Consider the following 18,288-nt stretch of genomic DNA (forward strand, 5'->3'; position numbering starts at 1 on the left):
GTATTTCTTCATCAGGACTCCCCAGCAATCTATTCTGAGAGGAAGATGACCTAGATCTTACTCATGCAATAGGATTGGCCCTCAACTTGATTTAAGTTCGTGAAGATGCTTTGAAAATTCTAAGAATGTCCTCATCTCATGATTTCCTCCTGACAGACCCCTCAGGGATCCTCAGACATGCTTGGGAAACTACATAATGTCATTTTTCCTCTTCTCTTAACCCATGCTTTCCCCTTCTAGGGTTTATTTTCTTTTACTCTGAGGTCAAGTCAGCATCTTATGGGGCTTGATACATGATACTGGGAAAAGTATGCCAAGTCCAGGTGTTCTCTGTAGACTGGCTGTGGGCAGGTTAGAATGTAATTTCTTGTTGAGGGTCATGGTCTAGGGCAGCTCTATATATACAATATGAGCCACATCTATAGTTTAAAATGTTCTAGTAGCCACATTAGAAAAATAAAAGAGAACAGGTGGAATTAATTTAACAATATATTTTATTTAACTCTAACCCTCAATACACAATTTTCTTACAGATAGGGAGCCAATAGTTGGAAGTATTAATCTAATCTATATGGTGACTTGAAACATATTTTTTTCTCTGTGGGCTACATTTTCTTCATCCATAATAGGTGGGAATAAAAATTCTTTTTCCCCCTTGATTGAAAAATAATTTTAGTTTAAAAAATAGTTAGCGTTATAAATTTGTGTAATCAATTTATTTTATTTTGTTTTATTTTTTGATTTTTAGGGCCACACCTGTGGCATATGGAGGTTCCCAGGCTAGGGGTTGAATGAGAGCTACAGGTGATAGCCTATACCATGCCATGGCAACGCAGGATCCGAGCCGCGTCTGTGACCTACACCACTGCTCATGGCAATGCCAGATCCTTAACCCACTGAGTGAGTCCAGAGATCCAACCCACAACCTCACGTTTCCTAGTTGGATTCGTTTCCTCTGCACCACGATGGGAATTCCAGTATAATCAATTTTTGATTCTGCTGGTTCCTGCTCTCTGCCCTTGCTTAGGGTAAAGATTGCCCCAGCCGCATATTCCTAGGTCTATCCCAGGGTATGTGTGTGGCTTGGCATAGAGTTTGGAGTGTCCCATTTGAACACAGGAAGTTTTGTTTTTGTATTCTTTTTTTTTTTTTTTCTTTTTAGGGCTGCACCTGCGGCATGTGGAAGTTCCCAGGCTAGGGGTCAAATTGGAGCTGCAGCTTATTCCCCGCTAATTCACAATGTGACTCATATACAGGCTTCAAGTGTGGAGAACTGGTAGCCCCAAAGCACTAAAGGAAGACATGGGAGAAATTATAAACATCCTGCTTTGGAGTGAGGGGAGGAATAATGCCAGGGTTAGTGATAATGGTGAGCCCATCCCAAATGCCCAGATATTTGCATATGCCTATTTCCTGTGTGTCACTTATGAACATCTCCCAGATTGTACGATTTCATTTTTCAGCTGTTGCCTGCTCACGTGTTGGTCCACTGTGAAAGTTTAAATATGGAAGCTAGTATCTTGTAAACAGCTTGACCCTGCAAATCATCATGTGTAACACCTGTCAGACATTCTACATAACTTGGGTGACAGCCCATCAGTCCCTGTCTTACAGACACTTGTGCATAGAGTGACTACAATAGAGCCTGCGCGAGACAAAAGGATGTGCAGAGTAGACATGGAGGAGACATTCTTATCAAAGACGAAAGGCTTGCCATTTGAATTTCAGCAGGAACACTGCCTGCCGTGACTCTCATCAAGGACAGAAAGGGCCTTTGGGAAACTTCCTTCGAGATACCCAAGCTCTTGGAGTGTTAATCCGCATCATCTTCAAAATTTGGAAATAGAACCAAATTATAAAAAGAAGTATATTTACTTTTATCAGCCTCCAAAGCAGAGGAAATAGGTTGGCCATCAGAGGGTTCTTCTTCCTTCTTCTATTTCTGTAAACCCATGCTTTCGATTGTGTGACTTCTGATCCTGACTTCCTCCAACTGCTGACAAGCTGCTGCCTCTTGACTCTAAAGTTTTCTTGTTTTGATGAGAAAGAATCTCCAGATCCAGTCCCAGACCTGGCCCCCATGCTGCTAAGGCTCTTGCTGTTGATCTGTGGTGAGTAGGGCAACTCAGAAAAGGGTATGGGATTCCTTCCCCTGGTGCCCCACCTCCTGATGAGCTTTGGGACTTCTCAGGATCCAGTTTCTGCCCAGCCATGGTCAGGTGTGCTCTGATCTTTACTTCCCACTGAGGACTCAGAACTGGACAAAACAGTAGATAATGGAAAGCTAGATTTTGGGAGAAATCCATCATTTTTGTCTGTATCTCATGGGATGTGTTCGCTGTCTGTCTTTTCTCTATTAATTTTGACTTGTTCTTGGTGGTTTCGACAGCCGTGAGGATGATATGTGGCCTCTCAGTTCCTCTCCTTCTTATCATCACATTATTTTCCTTTACCTTTCCTTGACTTCTCAGTTTCTACCATCAAACCCTAGACCTTGTCTTTAACAACCATCCCACTTCCAAAATCTTTGACTTCAGCGTCCACCCCCCTCCCTGAATAGGTTGTGGTTCCAGCTCCCTTTCTCAAAGGCTCCATCTTCAACATGTCTTCAGCTCCCCAGGCTCACTTTTCTCTTGGCAATTTGCACGCTCCATGTGCTCACTACTCACAGTACTTAGATTCTCTGGTCCGTCATAACACTCCCTTGGATACACCTTCATTCCTCTCCCCCTACAGCACTCTCCTGACTAACGCCCATTTCTGTACGCTTCACACCTGTGCTGAAGCAGCTGAAGGGGACTTCAAACCAAAGGCATGGTCCTGCTGACTTATCTTCCTTTACCTATGGGATCACCAGTCTGAGGAAGCCATCTGTGCTACTACAGAATCCTCCTACTCTGTCAGAGCCAAGCCTCTTCCTTTTTTTTGCAGCCACGGCATGAGGCATCTTGATGTGGGATCTCAGTTCCCAGACCAGGGATTGAACCCAGACCACAGCGATGAAGGTGCTGAGTCCTAACCACTAGACCACCTGGGAACATCCAATGCTCTTCTTTGACCACTTCTTCAAACCTACTCCTCTCTCCGCCACCTTCTCTCTCCTTACTCTCAATGTATAACCCTGAGAAAATAAAAGCAATCAGAAGAAAAATTTCTCATCTTTTTACTGCTGTTTCTAGCAAGCTGTCCACCTCTATGTTTACATACCCTGCCTTTTCTCCCCCCATTATAAATATATTTTCCCTTATCCTATTGAAGAGAGGACTCTACTTGTGCTTTTGGTCCCACACTCTCTTGCTCCATCATCAAAATATTTCTCCATCTTGGGTTATTCCTATAAATATACAGATGTGCTATAATATCTTCTACCTTAAAATATTAGAAATGTAACCTCCATTGGCTTCACCATTTTATGTATCCCTTTAGTGTTTTCATTGAGTTCTGTTTTTACCTAATCTCCCCCCACTGTTTCTTTTTAAAATTCATTTTTAATTTGCATTACAGCAAGATTGAGGTTTTTCTTGATGCATTGTCTACGTTTTTTTTTTTTGTTTGTTTGTTTGTTTGTTTTGGTCTTTTTGCTATTTCTTGGGCCGCTCCCGCGGCATATGGTGGTTCCCAGGCTAGGGGTTGAATCAGAGCTATAGCCACTGGCCTACTCCAGAGCCACAGCAATGCGGGATCATTAACCCACTGAGCAAGGGCAGGGACCGAACCCACAACCTCATGGTTCCTAGTCGGATTCGTTAACCACTGCGCCACGACGGGAACTCCAGCAATGCCGGATCTTTAACCGACTGAGTGAGGCCAGGGATTCAACCTGCAACCTCACGGTTCCTAGTCAGATGCATTTCTGCTGTGCCAAGAGGGGAACGCCTATCTATGGTTTTCGACAAAGATTTAGAGATGTGTGGCTACCCCCACGATCAACATACAGAACATTTCCATCACTTCCAAATTCCCTCATGCCCTTATTCCATTTATAATCAGCTCCTCTCTCATTGCTAACCCCTGGAAACTGCCAAACTGTTCTAGGTCTTTAGAGTTCTTCCTCCTCCTCTCTTGAACCCACTTTTCTTTGTCTCCCACCACTCCACTGACGGTGCTCTTGTCAATCACCTCTATCTTGCCCCACCAGGATTCAATGTTTATTTCTTATCTTATTTCACATCTCAAGACTGTTTGACATAGTTGGTCACTCCCACTTTTGGAAATACTTTTCCACTTGGCTTCTGGAATACTGTATTCTGCTGGTTTTCTTTCTAACTTAATACCTGCTGCTTTTATTGACCTCAAAATGTTTGCTTCTCCCAAGGTTGGTACCTAGACTTCTCCATCCACACTCATTTTCCCAAGTTATACATTTTAGTCACTCTATGTGCCACTTTAAGGTTAAATGGTATAAAATCAAGCTTGTTTATCCAATTTTGATCTCAACTTTGAACAGCTTTCATGTATTCACCTGCTGTTCAGCTCTCTACTATGCATTTTAAACTCAACACATCTGGACAGATCCTTTGATCTTCCACATGAACCACCACCACCATAGAACTTAACCTATTTCTATAAATGTCACCACCTTTTTTTCCATTTGCTGTGGCCAAATATCTAGGCATCATACTTAATTCCTCTCTTCCTTTTATGTTTTATATCAATCCATAAGTAAATCCTATTGCTTCTACTCCCAAGTTTATACTGAAATCTGCCCTCGTCACAGCCCTAGTACTATCTAACCTGAGCCATCATCCTCACTCTTCCAGACTCCACTAATATTCTCCCTGCTTTTCCTGCATGTCTGTAGTCTGTTCTTTTCACAGTGGAAGAGTGATTTTATAAATGCAAATTAAGTCAGAACTGTTTATATCTTCCCATTATACCATGAACAAAATGCAAAACTATTACCATGTCCACAGAGCCTTCCGTGACTGGCCCCTGCTTACTTCTCACACACCAATATTAGCCACTCTTCCCCCACTTCATCAGCTTCAGGTGCACCTGCCTTCTTATTCTGTCTTGGACATGCTCGTTCCCTCTCAAGATCTTTGTGTTTGCTGTTTCCCTGCCAGGGATACTCTTTCTCAAACATCCAGAAGGCCTACTTTCAGTTTCATCCATGTTTCCGGGCCAGGGATAGAACTCGTGCCACAGCAGGGACCTGAGCTGCAGCAGGGGTGTCAGATCCTTAATCATTAGTCCGCCAGGAAACTCATAAGTTTATTTTTAAAAATTGGCTCTCTCCCACTGTGATGTGAATTCCTTGACAGAAAGGATTGTTATGTACTTCACTACTGTAACCTCAGTGTGGTATACAAAGCTGAGTTATTTATTGTATGGATGAATTAAATATAATATGATCAGAATTCCCTGGTGGTACAGTTGGTTAAGGACCTGGCATTGTTGCTGCTGTGGCTCAGGTTGCAGCTGTGGCACAAGTTCAATCCCTGGCACCAGAATTTTCACATGACATGGATGTGGCCCCCCAAAAAAGTGTGATTTTCCTGCTAGCTCCCATTAATTCCCTTCTGCTACCTGAGGAAAGAATTATTTAAATAAACATTTAATCTAAAACAGTAGACATCTCAGACCAAACCGAGCCAAAGTAGATAATAATAGTGGGAGAGTATTTATTGAATGCTAAATTCCAGGCATTCTTCTATGAATTTTGTGGATATCAACCATTTAACCCTGGCAAATATCTGTGAAGTGGGCCTATCATTATCTCCATTTTACAGAAAAGAAAACTAAACTCCAGAGAGGTAAAGTATTTGTCCCAGGGTCACATAGCTTATAAGAGGAAGAGCCAGGATTCAAACCTATGTCAACTGCCTACAGAGCCTGTATTTTCCTCAGAAATGTCCCTCTTGACCATTATGATATAATATTGTGGTCAGATCCTTGGGATATGAGAGAACCTTTGGAGAAATCTGAATTTCATCTCTGGATCTAAGCCTCTTCTGCTCTGACGTTAAATAAAGAGGCATCCTGTCTTGAGCAGGAGTCTATCCACTCTCCTTGCTTGACTGTTGTTACCAGGAGCTGGACCACCAGACTTTTGAGAGAGGGGATGAGGTTGATGGGCTTGAGGAAGGGAGCTGCTGAGCAGTTATAGAACAAAGCCACCATCCTGTAATCATAGATGAGAGAAATTATTGGAAATTATTCTATGATCATAAAACTGAACGGTGGAGTTCCTGTCATGGCACAGCAGAAACAAATCCGACTAGGAACCATGAGGTTGTGGGTTTGATCCCCGGCCTCACTCAGTGGGTAAGGACCCGGCATTGCCATGAGCTATGGAGTAGGTTACAGATGCAGCTCAGATCCTGCATTGCTGTGGCTGTGGTATAGGCTAGCAACTACAGCTCCAATTCGACCCCTATCCTGGGAACTTCCATGTGCCATGGGTGTGGTCCTAAAAAGCAAAACAAACAAACAAACAAAAACTGAACTGTGTGTCATTTTGTAGGCTGGTAATGGATGTGGAATGTGGGAAAAGGAAGAGAGAGAAAGGAGGTAGGGAAAGATGGGGGAGGAAAATAAGAAGATAGGGAGGGAAAAGGGGATGAAAGGAGAGGGAAGAGAGGAAAAGGAGAGAGGAAGGGCACAAGGGAAGGTGGGCACATCATTAGGAAAGCTTTGGGTGGAGGGAGGTTGAACTTTGGGTAAGTCTGGTGTTTGCTGCTCTGTACTGATCTCTCCTGAATTCTCTCCCAGCTCCACTCTGTGAACCAACTGGTAAGTTGCACTTCCTTTTCTTCTTCATGGTGTGCGGGTATCTGATCATTTGAGTCAGTGCAGGAGGCCTGGGGATGGCTGTCTGATATCCGGTATACAGATGACAGCGGCTCCCTTGGGCCCAGGTTGCTTGTGTTCACACCCCACCCTGAGCATGACAAGTGCCAGCTCAGCCGGTGGAGCAGATCTTGGTCTGATCTTCTCAAGACCACAGTCTCGTTTTTCTGGGACATCCCAGCTTAGGGATGCACAAAGAAGTCAGGGGATGCTGAAGATTGATGCTAGAAGACTCTCTGCCCTCTGCCAGAAGGGCTCCAAGGTCCCTGTGCATTGCCCAGCTGCTTGCTCCATCGGGAGTGTTGAAGAGAATGCCAAAGTCACATCTCCACAGAGAACATCACAGTCACTGCTTGGAGGGACCACATACAAAATGATATAGACTGCTGCCACCTTCCTATTTTCGGACCTGCTCTGAAGTCACAACTGCTCCCCCATTTTTTTCTCTGGTTTATGCAAACTTACTTCATCACTCTGCTCCTGATTCAGTCTTGCCTTTACCAGATGAATAGAAGAGGAAATTTTCCCCAGAGGAAATCTTTCACTAAAGTATGTTTAATCTAACATATGGGACTCTTGTGCCTAAAATAATAATGACGGGGATAAAAGATGTTATCCTGCTACTTCAAGAACACAGGCTGTATGTGCAACTAGGGAAACACAGGGTTAGGAATTCCTATGACCAGAGATACTCAGAACTAATCAGCCTTCTGGATTCCTCACCTGATGTTTGTCCAAGTCTAACTCGTGCCTTGCGTTAATGCCATCATGTCTCATGCTTGGCTCTGCTTTTACTCCATAAGTGTACATGACCAATTATAGCCTAAGCAGATATCCAGAGCCACATCTGGGATGAAGAAACAAAGCTTCTGCCACCAGGAATTTGCCAGGTAGTCCCTGTGCCTGAAAATGAGCTGAAACAAGCTCAGAAGTGCAAGACTATGTCCAGACCTGTGCAAACTGGCCTGTCCAGTGTCCTACTCCATACCTACCCCAGATCCACTCAGAAGGGTGGGTTGCAGGTGCCCAGATGCCTTTTTGATTCGATTCTCTGCTCAGCCCCCAAAGCTATGCTGCATCTCAGTCCTCTGAGACTCCAGTTTTCCAAGGAAAGAAAGTGACTAATGCATAGGGTCTTCCATGCCTCAGCACAGAGCAAACATTCTGGGCCCATGATTGAAATGATTTTTTTTTTAAAGTCTCACTTAAAAAATTCTCATAGGAAAGCTCGGAGATTTTAGATACTGGACCAGGAATCACCCCTCAGTGATGTAGAACACTTAGCATTTTTACCTGATGTGCAGAGAAAGAGGCTTTTCTAAGGAATATTCTTAAAAATTCCCATAGAGCAGAGGCTCTGAGGAATAAATAAATGCCCCAAGAGCCAATGCTATCAGGGCTTTTGGTGTTTCATGGGCTGCTGCCACTGTGATTGATAGGGGATGAGATGAAAGCAGAACATAACTCTACCCATCTTTAATTCATCCAGGAAAGGACTTCTATGGCCAAAAAAGTGAACATCCATGAGGGTCTGAACCTCATGGATGTATGGATGCAAGCTATTTCTAGGCAGGAGGATGCCTGTTCCTTCCATAAGGACTATCCATAAAAGGGGAAGGAGAAAAACAGTAGAGAAGAAATCGAGTTCCTCCCAGTATTTGTCAGACTGACTGATCCTCCATGTCTCAGGAGGAAAGAGATAGTATGGGTCTGAGACATCAGGGGAAAAGGGAACAGATAAAAATGACCTCTATGGCTTATAACAAGGATGAATGAAATATATTTTCCTAAAACTTAAAGCTTCACCTTCCCCAATGCCAACTCCAGCGACAGTCATCAATATCCCTGCACTGTCTCCCAAAGTGTTTTCAGTTCATGGATAGAAACTTCAAAGAGTAAGAACCAGGTCAAAGGTAAGGGTTGTGTTGTGGAAGTGATAATGCACAGGGGTAGGATGTGCTGGGGGTGAGCAGCTGAAAGCCCGTGGGCCATGTCGGGGCTGGGTGGTGAGGTGAGAAGTGGCTGGTGTATTCAACTAGTTGCTTCTTTGGGTCTTGTGGAGAACAAATGCTGTGAACAAGTGCCCCCCCCCCAATCAGGAACCCTGAACGCCATTGTCCTAGAATATGTGTTTGATTCTTCTCCTAGTGCTGTTTGTGACAGTCAGCCCCTCTCCGCCTATAGAGGGGAACTCAATGACTCTGGCCTGTAATACCTGGACCCCTCCACAAACGTTAGATCCCCCTCCACAGAAGTTAGAGGTTCAGCGCCAGTTCTGTTTCTACAAAGATGGCCTGGCCCTAGGGCTGGGCTGGGACAGCCTCCCTGAGCTCCGGATTCCCACTGTGTGGAGGGAGGACTCAGGATCTTACTGGTGTGAAGCCAAGATGACATCACTCAAGGTCATACGGAGCCCGAGAGTCCAGATAAATGTGCACAGTGAGTGCCAGCGGGGCCCTCTGCTGGGGTGGGCTGGGGAGGGCAGAGGCCCAAGACTGGTGTTCCCTGACGGTTGTGTGCTGCTCCTACGTGACTGGGTGCTATCTGAGATGTGAACTTGAGCTTCTCTTTATCAGAGTTCTTAAGGGGTCTTCTCTAATCCTTGCTATTCCCATACATGCAAATGAAGAATATTGAGGAAGCCCTTTCTGTGTGTCATCGCTGTGCTGGAGTGTGTAGAGGAAATAGCTGTGTAAACACAGTCCCTGACTATGAGACACTGATGCTCAACTGGCATCCAGGATGAAATGCGTGGCGGTGTTAACAGAAACTACCGAGAAGGGAGGAATCTGAGGAGGTCAAGAGGCAGCTTTGAGGAAAAGGCTATGGAGGAAGGGCTTACAGAAGAGAAACTGAGGTCTGGTTTTGAAAGTTCAAAAGGAAAGAGGGTGTTTGGAGTTCTGAACCCTGTTATTTCGTGTCAGGGTTGACGTTTCTGACATCCTCTCCCACACTCAAACAAAGATGTATCCTTGATACTACAAAGCATATACTAATCCCTCCGGAGAAATGGGCTTTCCCAGGCTTGCTCAAAACTCAGCACTGTGAATTTAGACCACTACACAACCCCCTTGGATACTTCATATGCCACAGGCCCTCTTCTAGTGCTTCACACACGTTAACTGAAGCCTCATAACTGTAGGAGATGACTATCATTATTGTCTCCATTTTACAGAAAGGAAACTGAATCTCAGAGAAGTGTAGTGATTTGATCAAGCTCACACAAGAGTTGGAACCAAAATTCAGCTGAGGCAGTTTGACTTGTAACCCAGATGTGTAACCACCACACAATTGTGCCTTGAAATGATAAGAGTTTGAGAGATTAGGGTTCTGGGAATCACGTGTCCTAGGCAGGGAGAGGACACTGCACTCTCCATGGGAATATTATGGTGTCTCTTCACCCTACTGCCATCGACCCAACCAATGCCAATTTCAAATCATCAGAACCCCTCCTCCATCCCACCCCACCTTTAATCTCTGTAAATGATTGACTTCACTGGAAGCCTTTGCTTGCTGAACTGTCACAACTACTCTGTCCCTGAAACCCTCCCTACTCAGGACCCTCCTGTGTCATCTTGTGTTTGTGTAGGTATCCCCATCAGTAAGGTGAGTTTGGAGATCCAACCTCCAGATGGACACCTGATGGTGGGAGAGAAGCTGGTTCTTGCCTGCTCAGTCACTGGGGGCACAGGAGAGATCACCTTCTTCTGGTACAAAGGATCCCTGGGTTTAAAGCTGGACATGAAGACCCAGCTTTCACTGAAGGCCAAGTTTGAGATCCCTGCAGTGAGGGAGAGTGACTCTGAGCAGTATTACTGTGCAGCTGAGAATGGCTATGGCCCCAGGCTCAGTGAGCTGGTGAACATCACCGTCAGAAGTAAGTTCCACAGCGCTTCAGCTGAGCCAGCATGTCACAATCTGGGCTCCATGTTCCCAGGGCATCCTGGGGATGTTCAATGGGGCTGAGCCTCTGTGAGCAGGGATGTTGGCTCTGACTCTTCATCAGAGGCCCTCTCTGACAGTCTACTATCTCTCTCAGTTCCAGTGTCTCGTCCTGTCCTCATCCTCAGGGCTCCCAAGCCAGACGCTCTGGTGGGGAATGTGGTGGAGCTTTTCTGTGAGGCCCAGAGAGGCTCTCCCCCAATCCTGTACCATTTTTATCATGAGAATGTCTCCCTGGGGAGCAGCTCAGCACCCTTTGGAGGAGGAGTGTCCTTCAACCACTCTCTGATGGCAGAACATTCTGGAAACTACTCCTGTGAGGCCAACAATGGCCAGGGGGCCCAGCGCAGTGCAGTGGTGACACTCAACATCACAGGTATAGTTCATGCTGTGGAGCTATCTTGGTCAATGTCTCTTTCCCAGCATCCGGGAGAGTTTTACTGACCCCACAATGTTTCTGGTGATGTACTACCAAAAGATGGGGCTTCTGCAGGTGATGCTGTCTTGGAAGATGTATCTGAGGGGGTGTGGAGGACTTCAAAGCTGGTGCCTCTCTCCTTTCATCAATGTGATGAGTTGCAAGTCCCTAGGTGCATAGATAACTCTCACCCTCCACACCTCCCCCAGGAAGAGCAGACCTTGGACTCAAGCCACACTCAAGAGGTCTGCTCTCCAAACCCAAGCCCTTCTCCTTGGCAGCTCATGTACAAGTCTCTCCCTTCAGTGCCTACGGAGGATAGAAAAGAACCTCTTACTTCTGGAGTCATTGGGGTGCTGCTTGGCATCCTCAGTCCCACCGCTATCGCCCCGTTATTTTGCTGTTGGCTCAAGAGAAAAAGAGGTTAGTATTTATAGAGACATATTTTGTTACTGTGACCTTTATTTTCACTGAAATAAGGCTAGATTTTTGACATATATACTATTTTTTAATTACTCAAATGAATTTATCACATCTGTAGTTGTATAATGATCATAACAATCCAATTTCACAGGATTTCCATTCCATAACCCAAGAACATCCCCCCCCAACCAAACTGTCTTTTCCAGAGACCATAAGTTTTTCAATGTCTGTGAGTCAGCATCTGTTCTGCAAAGTTCAGTCTGTCCTTTTTTCAGATTCCACATGTCAGTGAAAGCATTGGATGTTGGTGTCTCATTGAACGGCTGACTTCACTTAGTATGATAATTTCTAGGTCCATCCATGTTGCTAAAAATGCTGGTATTTCATTCATTTTAATGGCTGAGTAATATTCCATTGTGTATATGTACCACATCTTCTGGATCAACTCCTCTGTTGATGGACATTTAGGTTGTTTCCATGTCTTGGCTATTGTAAATAGTTCTGCAATGAACACCGGAGTACATGTGTCTTTGCAAGTTGTGGTTTTCTCTGTATAGATGCCCAGGAGTGGGATTGCTGGATCAAATGGCAGTTCTATGTTTAGTTTTCTGAGAAATCTGCATACTGCTTTCCACAGTGGTTGCACCATTTACAATCCCACCAACAGTGTACTAGTGGTCCTTTTTCTCCACACCCCCTCCAGCACTTATTGTTTGTAGACTTTTGGATGATGGCCATTCTGGCTGGTGTAAGGTGGTACCTCAGAGTGGTTTTGATTTGCATATCTCTAATAATGAGTGATGTTGAACATCTTTTCATGTGTTTTTTGGCCATCTGTATGTCTTCTTTGGAGAACTATCTGTTTAGATCTTCTGCCCATTTTTGGATGGGGTTGTTTGTTTTTTTGGTAAGGAGCTGTAGAGGTTGTTTATAAATTTTGGAGATTAATCCCTTGTCAGTCAATTCATCTGCAAAGATTTTCTCCCATTCTGTGGGTTGTCTTTTTGTGTTGTTTAGGGTTTCCTTTGCTGTGCAGAAACTTTTAAGTTTGATTAGGTCCCATTTGTTTATTTTGTTTTCATTGTCAATACTCTAAGAGATGGATCTGAGAAGATGTTGCTGTCATTTATGTCAGAGAGTGTTTGGCCTATGTTTTCCTCTAGGAGTTTGATAGTGTCTGGTCTTATATCTAGGTCTTTAATCCATTTGGAGTTTATTTTTGTGTGTGGTGTTAGGGAGTGTTCTAATTTCATTCTTTTCCATGTGGCTGTCCAGTTTTCCCAGCACCACTTATTGAACAAGCTGTCCTTTCTCCATTGTATATCTTTGCCTCCTTTGTCATAGATCAGTTGGCTGTAGGTGCATGGGTTTAATTCTGGGCTTTCTATCCTGTTCCACTGATCTATATGTCTGTCTTTGTGCCAGTACCATACAGTTTTGATGATTGTTGCTTTGTAGTATAGTCTGAAGTCCAGGAGCCTAATTGCTCCAGCTCCATTTTTCTTTTTCAGGATGTCTTTGGCTATTTTGGGTATGTTGTGCTTCCAAACAAACAAACACAAAAATATTTTGTTCGAGTTCTGTGGAAAATGTTCTTGGTAATTTGATAGGGATTGCATTGAATCTGTATATTGCCTTAGGTAATATAGTCATTTTGATAATATTAACTCTTCCTATCCATGAGCATGGTATATCTTTACATATATTTGTGTCATCTTTGATTTCTTTCATCAGTGGCTTATAGTTTTCAGAGTACAGGTCTTTTGTCTCTTTAGGTAGGTTTACTCCTAGGTATTTTATTCTTTTGGATTCAATGGTAAACAGGATTGCTTCCATAATTTCTCTTTCTGCTCTTTCATTGTTAGTGTATAGAAATGCCATTGATTTCTGTGTATTAATTTTGTATTCTGTGACTTTGCCAAATTCATGGATGAGCTCTAGCAGTTTTCTGGTAGAGTCTTTAGAGTTCTCTAGGTATAATATCATGTCATCTGCAAATAGTGATAGTTTTACTTCTTCCTTTCCAATTTGGATTCTTTTTATTTCTTTTACCTCTCTGATTCCTGTGGCTAGGACTTCCAAAACTATGTTGAAGAGTAGTGGCGAGAGCAGACATCCTTGTCTTGTTCCTGATCTCAGTGGGAATTCTTTCAGCTTTTCACCATTGAGAATGATGTTTGCTGTGGGTTTGTCATATATGGGCTTTATTATGTTGAGATAGGTTCCCTCTGTGCCCACTTTCTGAATGGTTTTTATCAGAAATGGGTGTTGGATTTTGTCAAAGGCTTTTTATGTGTCTATTGAGAGGATCATATGGTTTTTATTCTTCAGTTTGTTAATGTGGTGTATCACACTGATGGATTTGCAGATATTGAAGAACCCTTGCATCCCTGGGATAAATCCCAGTTGATCATGATGTACAATCTTCCAAGACTAAACCAAGATGAAATAGAAAAGTTGAATGGACCAATCACAAGAACTGAAATTGAAACAGTGATTAAAAATTTCCAACAAACAAAAGTCCAGGACCAGATGGCTTCACAGGCAAATTCCATCAAACATTTAGAGAAGAGCTAACACCTATCCTTCTGAAACTACTTCAAAAAATTGCAGAGGAAAGGATACTCATTCTATGAGACCACCATCACCCTGATACCAAAACCAGACAAAGATACCACAAAAAAAAGAAAACTACAGGCTATTTCACTGATGAACATCGATGCAAAATCCTAAACAAAATACTAGCAAACCACATCCAACAATACATCAAAAGAATTGACATATATACTATTAAGATGCTATATCTCAGAGTTCCCATTGTGGCTCAGCAGTAATGAACCCAACTAGTATCTGTGAAGATGTGGATTCGATCCCTGGCTTTGCTCAGTGGGTTAAAGTACTGGGCGTTGCTGTGGCTGTGGTGTAGCTACAACTCTGATTTGACTCGTAGCCTGGGAATTTCCCTGTGTTGCAGGGGTGTGGCCCTAAAAAGCCAAAAAAAAAAAAAAAAGCTATATCTCATCAGTCACCTTGCATCAGATATGTTTACACCCTCCAGCACACAGGAGTCAGACAAGTTTTAAAGCAGTAAAGCCCTTCATCCCCATGTGTTATCAGCTGAGGTTAAGCTGATATCTTGTACTTCTGTGGTTTAATTTTATGCAAAAATGTAGCTACTTAAAAATAACTAATCAGCCACTGGAAGAGAAACACAATGAGCAGTTCCAGCTATACTGACCATCTCCCACTTAAAAGTCAATTTATTCATTCTCATTCACCTTAGATTATTGTCACATGGTTTTTCTTCTCCCCGAAATGCTCACCACACTTCCACATAGTCTACTCACTGCTGGGTTCATTTTTTTTCCAGCTTAAATGTCATTTTCACCAAGAGGCTTCATCTGATCACATAGCCTACAATTATCTTCTATTATTTTTCATCAGAATACCAAGTTATTTAGCTTCACACTTTATCTAGTTGATAATTATATATCAACTATATCATATATATTTGTATGTTTAATCTTGGTTTCCTGTTCTCCATTGAGTGAGGTGGGGGTGGGTGGGGCAAGAGAGGACAATGTGAGGTTCTCACTTAAATTCCAAGCTTTTTGGCCATCTTTGGACACCTCACCCCAACTATAAAGTGTCTGTGGCAGTAACTTGCTCTGAGGACTCTTGCCATGCTTAGATAAAGTTGTATGGTTGTAAAACCCAAACCAAAAAGTGTAATAGGTGTGCAAAGGCAGAGGCTTGGGCTCAAGTCTGATCCTGGTATTAACTGTCTTTGGGAAGCTCCCTTAACTATCTGGACCAATATGAAGGTTCAGCCTAAGTAATTGCCAGGATGTCCTCTGGCCACACAGTGGCACCTTGCGATGGGCATCCTGGAAGATGGAAAATTGCCTACCCCAAGGCTGTATGGAAGCGCTGAGCAAGAGAGCTCCTCCACTGACATGTATGCTCTTTTGTTTGAATTACAGGGAGACTTTCAGCCAGGGATCCACCCAGGTGAGGCTTCTGCTTCCTCTGTGTGCACTGATAATGTAGAAAAAACTATTTTTAAAAAAATCGAACTGTTTGCTCTCATAAGCTTTTTTCATATTTTGTCAGATCCCAAACTGCCACTCCAGAGTTCTTCCATTGATAACTTTGAGCATTCATTTGCTATTCCTTTTAGTTTATGTATTAGTTAATTCATGTAAATCCTCTCATCATTCTTCCTAATTTTTTTCCAATTAAGGTTTATTTTATTTTATATAGTAATTTTTATTTTTTTCATTATAGCTGGTTTACAGTGTTCTGTCAATTTTCAACCACTATGGAAAACATTATGGAGGTAGCTTAGAACACTATATGACCCATATGACCCAGCAATCCCACTCTTGGGCATATATCCAGACAAAACTTTCCTTTAAAAAGACACATGCACCCGCATGTTCATTGCAGCACTATTCACAATAGCCAAGACATGGAAACAACCCAAATGTCCATCAACAAATGATTGGATTAGGAAAATGTCACACACACACACACACACACACACACACACACACACACACACACACACACACACTACTCAGCCGTAAAAAAGAATATCTTCCTAATTTATCTCCTTCATTAAATCTGCAGAAGAAAGTCTTGTTATGTTGACCAGTTTCATGAATTTATTCAATCAATTAACCAATATCTGAGAGTCTTTAAGGCATTTTGCTGAGTTCTAGAAAGCATGAAAACGTGAAAAGATCTTGAGAGCCTTAAAGTATGTTAGAGTAGTTAAGATATAAATAAATTTCCAGGAGTTCCCATTGGGACTCAGTGGGTTAGGAACCCAACTGGTATCCATGAGGATGTTGGTGTGATCCCTGGCCTTGCTCAGTGGGTTAAGGATCTGGTGTTGCCACAAGCTGCAGTGTAGGTTAAAGATGCAGCTGGGCTGTGGTGGAGGCTGGCAGCTGCAGCTCTGATTCTACCCCTAGCCCAGAAACCTCCATATGTGGCAGGTGCAGCCCTAAAAAGAAAAATAAAAGGATATATACACATTTCCATAATGTAGGCCAGAGAGTAAGTAATAAACATACTAAAAATTATTGAAGAAGTCCCTTAAGGATTAGCGGAGGAAAAGATTTTTAATACTTCCATTTGGGGATATCAATGTTTAGTTGATACCTTTCTATATAGTGTGTTACTACTTTTGCCAGCAAAGAACCAGATATTTTTCAGAATAGCACTTTTTCAGTGGTGTATGTACATGTAAGACCATTTTCTTCTTTCCCTTCCTCAAGCTGCTTGTTTTGCCTGGCAACCCGTTTCCATCCAGGGTGAATCAGTATTTTTTCATTCAATATTTACTGAGCACCCATGATGTCAATGGCACTGTTCTGGTCATGGGCAGCACCACAGTCAGCTGTCAGATAAGGACCTTTCACTCCTGGAATATATACTCTAGTGACACTCTGTAATGTCCTACTCAGCCTAGGAATAGGGCTGTGGCTTGCACTGGACAGCGGTGCTGATGGCTTTTTCCATAAATTAGTATTCGGCTCAGGACACTTTCTAACAGGCTTCTCTCCTTCATCTCATAACCTCAGATATTTCTATCTGGTACATATGGGATGCTATCTCAGATAGACAGCATGTGCATCTGTGTTTGCAGGAGCCCTCCCAGACCTGCACCCCAACAAACCACCTATATCAACTCCCAAGCCCTGAAGCAACTACAGCCTGTATATGAAAACGGTGAGGTTTCCCAAATGACCTGGGCAAGCTGGGGAAGAGGCAATCAGATGATGTCTATTAACCAAACCTGACCCTGCTGTCTCCTAGCCACCCCTTCAGATAAGTGACTCTTCTGTCTTCATGGCTGTGGCAGGTGGAAGTTATAGAGTGAATTAAAATGGCAGGAACAAGGAAGGGACTGTGTCATGTCACAATGCCTCCTTTTTTCTCTTTCAGTGAATGTTGTAAGTGGGGATGAGGTTTATTCTTTGGTGTACTGCACGCAGCAGGAACGGCCAGCAACAGCAGGTGAGATGTGAGGGAGAGCATTTATATCTGATTTTTGTCTTTCCTGGAACCAGGAGGATAATCAGTGACTGTGTGTGGCAACCTTGGCAATGTTCTCGGTGCTGGTGCTTCTGCCCTTGTAGCTGACCATGAGCATTGCTGTGCTGATCTGAAGATTAGCTTTTGATCTGGAGGCCGCCTTGAGTAGATTCCAGTGCTGATGCTAGTTTGGTCCCTGTGTATATCTCCCTACCCAGTCAGATGGCAGCATTGGAGATGGTACCATCTATGTATTTCCTGGAGCAACCCAGTACAGCTCCCTAGGTGTGGCTGTTGTTCCACCCCCCACTTGGTGGGCGCAGAAATGCCGAAGGGTACAAATGCCAGGAGGGACTGACTGACCCTCCCACCCCCAGGTGCCAATTTCCCTCTGTATAGTAGGGACTCAAATTTGTGAGAGGCAGAAAAAGAGAGACAGAAAATATTAATGGAAATAAACCCACGGGGAATAGACAGGAGAGAAAGAAGCCTTTATTAACACAGATTTAGCGAAAGACTTGCAATGGAATCTTACATCACATACATTTATCTCCACAGAAGAACCCTCAGGGACAAATATTGAGGATAAGGTGAGTTGGAATTCTTTTTTTTTTTTTTTGTCTTTTTGCCATTTCTTTGGCCGCTCCCGCAGCATATGGAGGTTCCCA

General features: G+C 43.3%; 1 protein-coding gene across 4 annotated transcripts in view; it reads left to right on the top strand.

Moving 5' to 3' along the window:
* LOC100152824 (Fc receptor-like protein 1) overlaps positions 1,953-18,288 on the top strand; it is a 35,082-nt gene continuing 18,746 nt past the window's right edge. For 3 of the 4 annotated variants that reach the window (XM_021089613.1, XM_005663238.3, XM_005663239.3), the window contains exons 1-10: positions 1,956-2,111; positions 6,715-6,735; positions 8,941-9,231; positions 10,382-10,669; positions 10,832-11,110; positions 11,459-11,575; positions 15,559-15,586; positions 17,232-17,314; positions 17,531-17,602; positions 18,179-18,210. In XM_021089613.1, the coding sequence (XP_020945272.1) occupies positions 2,081-2,111; positions 6,715-6,735; positions 8,941-9,231; positions 10,382-10,669; positions 10,832-11,110; positions 11,459-11,575; positions 15,559-15,586; positions 17,232-17,314; positions 17,531-17,602; positions 18,179-18,210 (1,242 nt within the window). In that variant the 5' untranslated portion in view covers positions 1,956-2,080. Of the gene's footprint in view, positions 2,112-6,714; positions 6,736-8,940; positions 9,232-10,381; positions 10,670-10,831; positions 11,111-11,458; positions 11,576-15,558; positions 15,587-17,231; positions 17,315-17,530; positions 17,603-18,178; positions 18,211-18,288 lie in introns of all 4 variants that reach the window. The other variant, XM_021089614.1, reaches the window with a different exon arrangement.

Source organism: Sus scrofa, chromosome 4 (genome assembly GCF_000003025.6).
Source record: "Sus scrofa isolate TJ Tabasco breed Duroc chromosome 4, Sscrofa11.1, whole genome shotgun sequence".
In the NCBI taxonomy this organism is placed as follows: Eukaryota; Metazoa; Chordata; class Mammalia; order Artiodactyla; family Suidae; genus Sus; species Sus scrofa.